Source organism: Gorilla gorilla, chromosome 23, assembly GCF_029281585.2.
Source record: "Gorilla gorilla gorilla isolate KB3781 chromosome 23, NHGRI_mGorGor1-v2.1_pri, whole genome shotgun sequence".
Classification (NCBI taxonomy): Eukaryota; Metazoa; Chordata; class Mammalia; order Primates; family Hominidae; genus Gorilla; species Gorilla gorilla.
Window position 1 is genome coordinate 47,809,421 of NC_086018.1, and position 12,234 is coordinate 47,821,654.

The window sequence follows — 12,234 nt, forward strand, 5'->3', positions numbered from 1 at the left end:
CTTTATATTCTACCCTCCAGAATATAGAGTTTATTTATGGTAACACTGTTTATGACAACTTCAGATGGGAACTAACCCAAATGTCCATCAGCTTGGCTAAACAGACTAGGTTATGTCCAACCAATGGAAAACCATGCCACATTTAAAAACAGTGAGGTGGCTGGGCGTGGTGGCTCACACCTGTAATCCCAGCACTTTGGAAGGCCAAGGCAGGTGGATCACTTGATGTCAGGGATTAGAGACCAGCCTGGCCAACATAGTGAAACCCCGTCTCTATTAAAATGCAATAATTACCCGGGTGTGGTGGTGGGCGCCTGTAATCCCAGCTACTTGGGAAGCTGAGGCAGAGGAATCACTTGCACCCAGGACGCAGAGGTTGCAGTGAACTGAGATTGCGCCATTGCACTCCAGCCTGGGCAACAGAATAAGACTCTGTCTCAAAAATAATAATAATTAATTTAATTTAATTCTAAAAATAAAAAAATAAAAACAGTGAGGTCACTCTATCTGTGATAACGTGAAAGTGCCAAGCTATACAGGTGATAAAAAAATTAAACAGTGTGGGAAAAAACAAACTTGTACATAAATCTTCACAGCAGCGCTATTCACAATCCCCAAAGTATAAACAGCCCAAGTGCTCGTACGCTGATGAATGGACAAGCAAACTGTGGAAGCCCCATGCAAAGCAGTGTCGTTCAGCCATGGGGAGACGTGAAGCTCTGACACCTGATACAGACAACGCGCTGTAAACCATTGCACCAGGTGCGGGAAGTCAGGTACAAGACGACCAGTACGGTATGATTCCACTCACAGGAAACGTCCAGAACGGGCAGCTCCACACACTCAAAGCCAATCAGTGTTGCCAGGGGCTGGGGGAAGAGGAAAGAGGAGGGACTGCTGATGGGAACGGGTGTCCTTTGGAGGTGATTGAAAGATTCCAAAATTGACTGCGATGATGGTTACACAGCTCTGAGAATGTACTAAAAACCAGTGAATTGTGTGCCTTAGATGGGTGAATTTTCTCATGCCAGCGATATCTCAGTAAGGCTGGAAGGACACAGACCTGATCAGCGAGGAGGGCCTGGGCCTTGCTAAAGTGGGCAGAGTCTGTGGGGTCCATTGGCTCAGCCCCAGCCTCTCTGTGCAGCCCTGGGGCCTGGCTCCTTCTGCCGCACCCCACAAGCTGCCCCCTCTCCCCAGCCGGGGCCCCAGGCCTGCTCCTCTCTGAGCTGAGCATCACCTTTGCCAGAGGAAGTTCAAAGCACCTGGACCCCAACACCCCAAGGACCCTTGCAGGCCTCTTGCGGGATCCACTTCTCAGTGAGCGCGGCCGTGCGCACCCCTGGGCCTGAGGGCTCGGCATCTCCCAGGTGTGCAAGGGGCTCTCCGTGCAGGGCTGTGAGCAACGTGGGAGCAGCCGGCCGCAGTCTCCAGCCCCTGGGGCCTGCTGGCATCCCCACCAGCCCCCAGCCTGGGCACCCCACCCAAGGAACCCGGCTCCCAGAGTCGGGGGCACTGATTAATATTCACACAGGCAGGCAGCAGAGAGCTGCTGAACCCTGAACGCGAGGCAGGGAAGAAAGTTGAAGCATCTGCTATCTATAAATCAAAATGAATTTACTCTTCCTCTAAGAACAGCCGCTGTAATAGGCCGCAGCCAACAGGTCCCATGGTGTGATTTCTGCGCAGGAAGCCACTGCTCACACCGGGTGTGGAACCATTCGTAACCCCCAGGGGACCCGCTGCTCCACAGAACCCGACAGAAAGCTCGAGGAAGGCCAGGCTTCGGGGGTCACAGGCCGGGTGCCGGAGCTGCTCCGTGGGTGGTGCCCGAGGGATCCCTGGGAGGAGCCGTCAGCCCAGGCAGTGGGTGGAGACGGGCTCTGCCTCCTGCCTTCACCAGCTCTGCCCAGCTCCCGGGTCGCCCACCACAGCCCCGCCAGAGCAGGCAGATGTGCAGATGCCAAGCCGCACTTGCTCACTAACTCACGTCCTCACTACAACGTAGTTGTCGAGTAAATGCTCTCCATGGGTTAAAAATATAAGTGAGATGGCCGGGCGCGGTGGCTCACGCCTGTAACCCCAGCACTGTGGGAGGCCGAGGCGGGCGGATCACGAGGTCAGGAGATCGAGACCATCCTGGCTAACACAGTGAAACCCCGTCTCTACTAAAAATACCAAAAAATTAGCCAGGCGTGGTGGGGGTGCCTGTAGTCCCAGCTACTCGGGAGGCTGAGGCAGGAGAATGGCATGAACCCGGGAGGCGGAGCTTGCAGTGAGCCGAGATCGCGCCACTGCATTCCAGCCTGGGCGACAGAGCAAGACTCCGTCTCAAAAAAAAAAAAAAAAAATCTCTCTCTCTCTCTCTCTCTCTCTATATATATATATATGTAGAGACATGAATGCCGATTCTTATGATGCTTATTTATTCATGAAACCAATGGCTTACATGCCAGAAATTCAGTCCCTGGGTTGACACCAAAGCCAACTGTTGGCTTTTCCTGATGAATGGAGGGGCTGGGAGAAGCCGCCTCCAGCTGGCAGCCTCAGACCTGTGTCCACCTGGCAGGCCCCCACCCAGGCGGGGACAGGCCACCAGGCGGGAGTCACTGGGGCACTGCTGGGGCGCAGGACACTTGCAGGATGAGTGAAGGAGGAGGAGAGGAAGGCGGCGAGGACCACCTCAGCCACTCTGACCTTGCCTCCTGGCCACGCCTGGGTTCTCAGAGGCAGGAGCTGGGGGGCTGGAGGGCTGGGGGCCACAACCACTCTCCAGCTGCTGTCACCCTCCCTGGCAACGAACCCCAAAGCCCTCACCTCCCCACCGCGGGTGCCACACACAGGCCTGGTGCAGGTTCCATGTTATCTGTGTCAGTGTTTCCCACGCAGGGCCAAGAATTACCAGGACGCTGCTATCATGGCCCAGCAGCATCCGTCAGCCACCACTCACCTCGTTCTGGCTCCAGCCACTCGTGCCAGGGTGGGGAGAAGCCCGGGAAGCCAGTTCCCCACGAGCCCCTGGCTCAGCCTCACAGCCTGACTGCGGGTGGGGAGAAGCCCGGGAAGCCAGCTCCCCACGAGCCCCTGGCTCAGCCTCACAGCCTGACTGCATCATCCGAGCCCTTGGCCCTGGCCTGCCCTGACCCTCCTGTCCCCAGGCCCGTTTCCAACCTCCAGTATCTACAAACAGAAAAGGACAGTGCCCCGCCCAGGGGCTTCCCTTACGGCCCCTGCGGGGAGTGAGGCCTCCCTACTTCAGGTGGGCCTGTAGCAGCTGCACCTGAGGCAGGGCTGGCAGCCCCTGTGGGGAGTGAGGCTGCCCCACTGCAGGTGGGCCTGTAGCAGCTGCACCTGAGGCAGGGCTGGCAGCCCCTGTGGGGAGTGAGGCCTCCCTACTTCAGGTGGGCCTGTAGCAGCTGCACCTGAGGCAGGGCTGGCAGCCCCTGTGGGGAGGGAGGCCGCCCCACTGCAGGTGGGCCTGTAGCAGCTGCACCTGAGGCAGGGCTGGTGGCGCCTGTGGGGAGGGAGGCTGCCCCACTGCAGGTGGGCCTGTAGCAGCTGCACCTGAGGCAGGGCTGGTGGCCCCTGTGGGGAGTGAGGCCGCCCCACTGCAGGTGGGCCTGTAGCAGCTGCACCTGAGGCAGGGTTGGGAGGAAATGGCCACCTGGGTCAGCCAAGTCAGATGGGAGCAGGATGGGGAGGAGCCCAGTGGGCCTGGGGCCTGCAGCCACCCCCACAGCAGCACACCCAGGGCAGGGTGCATGGGGACCCCAGGCCCTCAGGAGAGAGCTGGACCTGAGTCCATAGCGGGCACGGGAACCAAACCAACCGGGCTGCTGGACAGGTGCCTTCCAGCCCCACTGACCAGCCCTGTGGCCAAACGGACGTCAAAGCCGGAGTGCCGCGCATCCCCCAGGAGCCAGAGTGGCAGGTGTGGGCAGGTGGCCCCGACCTCTACAAGGTCATGCGTTTTTTTTTTAGTCTAATTAAAGATTGGTCAATTTTGTTTATCTTTTCAAAAAACTAACCTTTTGTTTGTTGATTCTTTGTATTGTTTTCTAGTCTCTATTTTGTTTAGTTCTATTCTGATCTTTATTATTTCCTTCCTTCTATTAATTTGGGGTTTGGCTCATTCTTGCTTTTCAGTTTCTTCGAGGTGCACTGTTAGGTTGTTTACTTGAAGTCTTTCTATCTTTATATACGTAAAGTGTATCTCTTTATCTATCTATCTAGGTAGATAGATAAATAGATACAAAGAGACAGGGACTCGCTCTGTCACACAGGCTGGAGTGCAGCGGTACAATCGTGGCTACCTGCAGCCTCGACCTCCTGGGCTCAGGTGCTCCTCCCCACTTAGCCTCCCAAATAGCTAGGACCACAGACACACACCACCACACCCAGCTAATTTTTGTATTTTTAATATAGATGGAGTTTCATTATGTTGGCCAGGCTGGTCTTGAACTCCTGACCTTGTGATCCACCCACCTCGGCCTCCCAAACTGCTGGGATTACAGGCATGAGCCACCGTGCCCGGCCCTGACTGTGTCTTTTCCAGTAGCCTGTCTTTGAGCTCATTGATTCTTTCCTCTGCTTGACCCATTCTGCTGTTAAGAGCCTCTATCAATTTTCCAGTTCAGCAGATGTTTTTCTCAGTTCCAATATTTCTGTTTGATTTTTTAATTTCAATATCTTTGTTAAAATTCTCTGATAAGTTTCTGAATTGATTTTCTGGGTTATCTTGGAGATCGCTGAGTTTCCCTACAACTGCTATTTTGGATTCTTGATCAGAGGCTCACATGTGGCCATCTCATTAGTCACTGGTTCCTTGCTTTGTCTCTTTGAGTGGTTCACAGTTCCCCGTTTGCTTGTTTCTTGTGAATGCACATTTGCGTCTTTGCACTGAAGGATTAGTTATTTATTCCAGTCTTCTCTGTCTGGCTTGTTTTGGTTTTTACTGGGTATGTTTGCTTAGAGACTCTTTGCCATGTACCTGTTGAATTTTTTTTCTGCTAGGTTGCTGCCTCCTTCTTCGGCACTAGAGGGCAACATAAGTCCAGGTTTTCCTCAGCTCCAATAAAGGATCAGAGTGGGGCTTCCCATCCCAAATGGGGAAGGTCCCACAGGGGATACCCCGGCAGTGTGGGAAGACTGGCTGGGGGTCCGTGCCCAGGGAACCTATGGACTGTGCCTCCTACCATGTAGCTGAACAGCCTGACTTGGTGCCTCCTTTGGCTGCATTACAGGGCAGTTTTTAGAGCTGGAGATGCTAGTCCCACCTCTTCCCTTTGTCTCTGGCTGGCCTCAGGGATATTTCCCCTTTAAGCATTCTGAATGCTTCCCTTGGGTTGAAGCAGAACAAGTCTCCTTCCAGGGAGCCCAAGATACTGGGAAGCTGGTAGTCCACCTTGATCTCATTTTTCCAGTGCAGAAGCCTTGAGTCAGGGGAGATTTGCCCACACTTGGTGCAGGTAGACTGGGGGAAGGGACATCATAGATATAGAATTCCAGTTCTCTTACTGCTTGCTCAGAGTTTATTCACTTCTCTGTGGCCCTGGGGACTGTCTCATCCTCATATTTGAGTTCTGCGATGTTGCTGGAGATAATCTTGGTGCTGAATATTTGTTTTGGATTTTCTGTGGCAAAGAGTGAAGCCAGCTTGCTTCTATGCTGCCATCTTGGAACTAGCCATCTCCTCAATTCTTTTTTCGTTTGCTTTTAATTATAGGTGATAATAACAAGTGAACTCCATAAACCAGCAGGCGCCACATGTGGGTGCATTTGCCACGTATTGATCCTCCAAGGTGGGGGTTGGCTAACCCATCCTGGGCTCTACTCCCCACCCCCCACCTGGCTCGCCCGTGGGGGCGCCATGGGAGGCCGGTTGCTGAGCCCCAGAACCTGGCTGTCCTCACCTGTACGACAGGATGGGGTGGGGAGTCAGAGGAGGCAGGGAGGAAGTAGAGGGTCTTGGTGCTTCAGAGTGGGAGTCCCCACAGCTGGGCTGATGTTAAAACTCTGGGGCAAGAGATCAACAAGAGATGTGTTTCATTTGCAACGGGAGAAACACTGTATTGAGATAAGGTAGAGCTGCACTAAGAGTCAGTGAGCAGAACATTGTAAGTGAATCCTAATGTCATGAAATATCCACGCAGGAGGGGTCCTAGCTCAGCAGAGCCGTTGCCGGCCTGGTCAAGGGCCAAGCTCACGTGCAGGCCCCCTCCAGGGAGTCCAGGCTTCTTACTGCGTCGCTGAGTCTGGCTGCCCCAGCCCCAGGGCTCCCAGAAGCCCCCACTCACACAGTGGAGTACACACCCCACCATGCTCCCTGGAGGGGGGACTTTGGCTAGGTCCCGAGAGTGGGGGGCACGGGGACCTCTGGGCACTTCACTTTGGACACTCATTATACTGAAATATGCATAGAATTTGGCCGTGATCTTCTGCTTTCCATGAGAACAATGTGATTTTTGTAAACTAGCAGAGGCCTTCTCTCCTACTTGTGGTGTGGGAGTCATTTTGGGATCCTCCAGCCTTTGCACATCACTCCCAGCCCCCACTCCCCGGCATCCACAGGCCCTCAAAGCTCACAGAGATGGAACAGCTGTGCTGCCTGGCACCTGGCCTTCGGCCCAGCCAAGCCTTGCTGCCCTGAAGTGAGCCCAGCAGAGGGAACAGGATGACAGCCTCCAGCTCCGGCCACAGACACCGCCTGACCGGCTGTCATCTCCAGGTGGACAGGAAGACACTCTGACAGCCTCCAGCTCCGGCCACAGACACCGCCTGACCGGCTCTCATCTCCAGGTAGACAGGAAGACACTCTGAGTCCCTCTCAGAGCCATCCCTCAGAAGGGGGAGCACTGGGGGAGGGGGGAGGAGGCCCCTGAGGGCCACCGTGGTACTCCACCGACCTCCCTTCCTCCAGATGCTCACAGGACTCAGTGCCACGGCCCAGCCTGGGGGTCAGCGCTCAGCCATCAGGTGGGGCCCCTCACCCCTCGCTCCTCCCCAGCAACTTTTTCAGTGCAGTGGGCACCCAGAGGACAGGGCCTGTGAGGCCAGGGGTCACTGTCCACAAGACTGCAGGGCTGGACCGAGGCTCTGGGGATGGAGATGGTGATGGTGCACAGAGGAGGCTCAGAGGTAGCACTGACCGGGCACGGGGACAGGCCGGGGGGTCAGGGACGAGACCCGAGGGGACCCCCACGCTGAGAGGGCCTCAGGGGAGGGGCGCATCTGCAGGAAGGGGCTGCAGAGCCTCCCACCCACCCCCTGTGCTCGCAGTCCAAGCACAACCTGGGTGCTCAGAGCCTGGGCCCAAAGGATTTGGAGCCTGAGTGGGTCTCTAGGGGATGGAGTGAGCAGTGCAGATTTGGGCTGGACCTCCTGGGGGTCTGACTGAGGGTCTTCACTCCCTACCTGCTGCTGCCCCTGGTTCCTGCCACCCCCATGTGGCCCAAGGCAGGGCCCACCCACAGCGAAGGGGACCTGGGGCTCAGCTCCTCACTGCATTCTCCCTGCAGCCCCTGTCCTCTCCCCATGTGACTAAGGGGCTCTCCCCACCTGGCTGAACCCCCAGCTCCCTAAGCCTCACGTTTCTGCCCTCCCTTTCTTGCCCGCACTGCCAGATACATGACTATTTCCTCCTCCCCTGAAGTCAGGCAGGAATAACCTCCCCAAACCAGAGGGACTCCCCGGCCGGTGACAGAACCAGCCAGGGACAGGGGTGGTCCGGGGGCCAGCCCAGGGCTCGGCGGCAGCTTGGCAGGGGCTTGAGACCCGGAAAAATGGACTCCGACACTACCCAGGAGGACCCCCCAAAAATGTCCACAGCATTACACACTGACGGACACTTTGGAATCATCCCAGCCTCTCCGAGCAGCCCGTCCTCCTGCATACAAGGCCCACCACAGCCTCAGAAATGGGAAAGACAGATCGGCTTTCCCAAACTGCTCACGCCCCAAGCTAGGAAGGAGCAGCCCAACTTTGAGCCAATTCCACAAGCAAACAGTGCTGGTTTTAGGGAAGGACGAGCCGGACTCCATGCGACAACCCTGCACAGCTGGGTGGGCAGCTGCACCCAGGACGAGTGGGTGCAGGGGACGAGGCCAGCTGGACACACCTGAGCGGGAAGCGAGGATCCCACGCTGGATACGGAGCCCCCTGCCTGAACCCCCTGCCTGAACCCCACCAGCCAGTCATCGTGTAGACTCCAGACCCCCCACCAGCCAGTCAACCCAGGGAGGTGAGCATGACTCAGTGGGCGCCCCCACAGTGGGTGGGCTTCGCTAGGGCACAGCCCGGAACCGAGGGAAATTGGATTGCTCTGCACTCTATTTTGAAGGCCTTTTCACATCGGCGTACTAAGTTCCTCCTCATTCTTTTTAACCCACTGCCACAGGTTTTTCATCCAAGACAGGGTGGAGTGGTGTCAGTCAGAACAGGAGGCCACACTGTGAACTTGGTTCCCAAACATGAAACCCTGGCGGCTTCATGCCCTGAGTGCTCTGGGTCTCAGCTGCCGACGCCGAGGCGCTCCTCCGGGGGCTGGGGGGGCCCGGGGTCCTAGCGGGGTAGGGAGGCTGCGGGGAAGTCAGTGGGGTGCGGGCGGTGTGGACACCTCCCCAGCCCCAGCCGGCTCCAGTCCCGGTGGCCTTGGGCCAGAACGGATCTGCTCATGAGGTGGGCACCAGCCCCGTGGGCTCAGGGAGATTTCAAAGGCTCTGGTTTTGGGGGAAAAGGTAGGGAACCTCTTGCTCCCTCCTGGTTCTGAAAAGCCAAGACGCATCAACTCCCCGAACCTACACGCCCACCCTCCCCACGCTCAAGCCAAGAGCGCACCGCCCTGGACTAAGGAGGACCGCGGCGAGGGCGCGCCCTGGGAGACAGAACCCTGGAGAGCGCACGACCTGGACGGCGGGCGAGGCCAGGATCCGCGTCTGAGCCGCTGGGAACCCATGAGCCCCGTCCATGGAGTTGAGGAAGCGGGGTCGCCCCACGGGGTGAGCGCCCTCTACACAGCGCGCTTCCTCTTCTCGTTAGCGCCGCGGGACCAGCCTCTGGTTCTGCACCTCGCGCTCTGGGAGCAGCGCCCGGCTTTGGCGAGCGCTTCCCCGGGGCTGCCCAGCCTCTGCTCCGCTCGCCCCGCCAGGCCCGGCTCCGCGAAGCCCCCAGTGTCCAGCCCAAGGCCCCGATTCCCCAAGGCCAGGGCCCCGGGGCAGCATTGGAACAGGGCGCGGACGCCAGTCCTCCGAGCATGGAGTAACTGCAGCTTTTGAGAAAAGAAAGCGGACCCCATCCCATCGAGAACGCGGCGCCTTGTTTAGGGACGTTCCTGGGCCGTCAGGGAGTGTCGCCGGCTCCTCGGCCCCTCCCTCCTCCAAGCCCCCACCCCCGACAGCCGCCTCCCTGGGGACCTCCCCTCGGGCTGCGCTTTCAGCCCAAACACAGGGAGGTCTTCCAGGAGCCTGCCCAGTCCCCACAGCAGCCCAGAGACCCCCACTCCCACCTGTACCTGCCAAGCCTTCAGAGAGGGCGGCCTGGACATGCCCCGCACGGGAGGAGCCCCGCCTCAGCACCCCTGCAAGTGGCAGCAACCCAGAAAACCCGTGAGAGGCCTCTGAGCAGCCCAGGAAGTGGCTGGAAGACGCATAGGCAGCTCACTCCTCTGTAAGAGCAAGAACGGGAGAACACATGCTGACCCCTGCTTTTGCAGAGGCGTGATGCTTCAGGACAGGCGCGCTCAGCAGGTGTCCATCTTATTCCACACCTTTGTGTTTATATCATCTTATTTTGCATTTTATGTCTAATTAATAATATGCAGCTGGCCAGGCACAGTGGCTCAAGCCTCTAATCCCAGCACTTTGGGAGGCCGAGGCAGGTGTATCACTTGAGGGCAGGAGTTCGGGACCGGCCTGGGCAACATAGCAAAACCCCATTGCTAATAAAAATACAAAAATTAGCCAGCCGTGGTGGCGGGCACCTGCAGTCCCAGCTACTCCGGAAGCTGAGGCAAGAGAATCACTTGAACCCAGGAGGCGGAGGTGGCAGTGAGCTATCAAGCCATTACACTCCAGCCTGGGCAACAGAGAAAGACTGTCTCAAAAAAAAAAATTAATACGCAGCAGAATATTATGTGGTCAGCCCAGGCAGTCCCCCCCACTCAGCCCTCTGTCCCTACAGCTCCAGGCACTCCCCCAGCCCCTCCCCTGGACAAGAGGTAATGCCCAGAGGGTGAAAATCCACCAAGGTTAAGCCAGAAACAAGCTCAAAGCTTCGGCATCTCCCTCCGCTCAGACCCTTAGAGCAGATTCCTCTCATCGACAGCACGATCAGGCTGTGGGTGGCAGAGAAGGGGTGCAAACTGCACCCGCCATTAGCTGGGCTTCTCGGTGGTAGCCGAGTGCTCCACTGCCTGTCCCCACCTGGCTCCTGCACCCGCTTCCTTTCTGGGTGGGCGGTGGGTGATCCTGGGGGCCACCAGCTGCTCGTGGTGGGGAGGGGCCTGCCGGGCGGGGCTGGCTGTGGGAAGGAGAGCCACGACAGATAGGAAGCACCTGCCAGATGCAGGACAGCAACTATCTAAGGAAGACTTGATTTCCAAGTTTCTATGGAGATGTTACAAACGGTGTAGGCTTAAAAAAAGCATTTAAAACTTTTATGTAACTTAAGTTTTAAAATAAAAATATGATCAGGTGAAATAACAAATAATGCCATCCCATGACAGTTTTCAAGATAAAGGCGTGTCCCCACCCCCTGCAGCCAGCACCCCACCCGTCCTTGGGGCTCACCTAGCCGTCTAGGGCTGTAGGAATAAAATGGCCACACCGTCCAAATCTTGACTTTATTTTTAATATAAAAAATGCAAATTTGGAAACCCACCCTACTTTCCCCAACATAATGCTTTACCTCTTAAAAATAAAAATAAAGTACTAATTCTATATACATCACAGGTACCATACAAAAATGTATCCAAAGTTTCTATTGCTACCAAAGTGTTCTAAATTAAAACAAGTTACAGAAAGCCCCTCATTGTAAACAAAAGATTACAAGTTATAAAATCAAAGTACACACAGGCCAGAGTCATTTATACAATGCAATGCATTCTGCTCCCAAGCCAAGTTGAATTTTTATGTGCCTGTATAAAAATGCATATCAATATACCTTTGCAAATGTATTTTTCATTATAAAGCAAATGAATACACTTTCTACAATAAATAATCCGCTGGGAGGCACACCTGCGGGGTTTGAGGTGGGCGGGACGACGGGAGCGGGGACACACCCACCGGCGGTCACGGGCAGCGGAGTGTTTTTGGTGATCTGCAAGTGATGTACACAGCATAACTTTATTCTCCCCTCTTTCCACAAAGTACCATTCAAAATAATGTCATTTTCTTTCTTAAAATACACATTTGTCATTGTAAATGTACATCCCGTCTTATTAAATAAGTGGTACTCTGTGTAAAGAGCATGATTTACAAAATTATTAAACATTCAAAAGTCTTTAAGAAAAAGCTACATATCAAAGAAAGTGACGCCAGCAGCACGGCCCGGGGACGTGCGACAGACGCACTGGGCTGCCCGGACGTGCCCACCCCACTCACAGCGCCCAGACGGAGATGGGTTCCTAGAAAACTTGGAAATAAAACCTCCCCCCTCCCCGGGGAAAAAGAATTAAAGAGCTACAACTAAAAATCAGAATAAGTTAAGTTTTGAACAATATACAAACATGTACAGCTTATCAACACTATGGACAAGACCCGCGCTGGCGGCCGGGCCGTCAGTCAATGTCACTGAGGTCGCTGGTCGGCTCCCCGTGGACGCGGCTCAGGTGGTTCATGGCGCGGTCAAAAGCGATCCGCACGGCCTTCCGGATGCTGGAATTCCTCCCTTCCATCATCTTTAACTTGTCTATAGTTTCGTCAATACCAAGGGGAACCATTTTGGACTTAGGAAGCCACTGCCTTTTTAAAAGGAAAAACAAGGGGAAAATCATTGCTTGCACATGGTATTTCAGCATGCTCCATGTAATCATCTAACATATTCACTGCCTCTGATAGAAAGGGGCCCTGCTCAGCACCGCCAAGACAGCTGGGCCCCGTGCAGGGACAGGCCCGAGGCCAGGAGTGCACCCCTCCCTTCCCCTCCCCGACTTGGGGATACGGGGAACTAAGTAAGGCATAAAAACCATCACCTCCTCCCCCACCTCCAAAACATTTCCCAGTGCCTGCTGAGTGACAA

The 12,234-nt window shown here is 55.6% G+C and overlaps 1 protein-coding gene across 5 annotated transcripts in view; it reads right to left on the reverse strand.

The window, feature by feature from the left end:
* Window positions 1-10,823: 10,823 nt before the first annotated feature.
* Window positions 10,824-12,234, reverse strand: part of BRD1 (bromodomain containing 1) — a 53,983-nt gene continuing 52,572 nt past the window's right edge. For all 5 annotated transcript variants that reach the window (XM_055374412.1, XM_055374410.1, XM_055374413.2 and 2 more), the window contains one exon: window positions 10,824-11,957. In XM_055374412.1, the coding sequence (XP_055230387.1) occupies window positions 11,774-11,957 (184 nt within the window). In that variant the 3' untranslated portion in view covers window positions 10,824-11,773. The remainder of the gene's footprint in view (window positions 11,958-12,234) is intronic.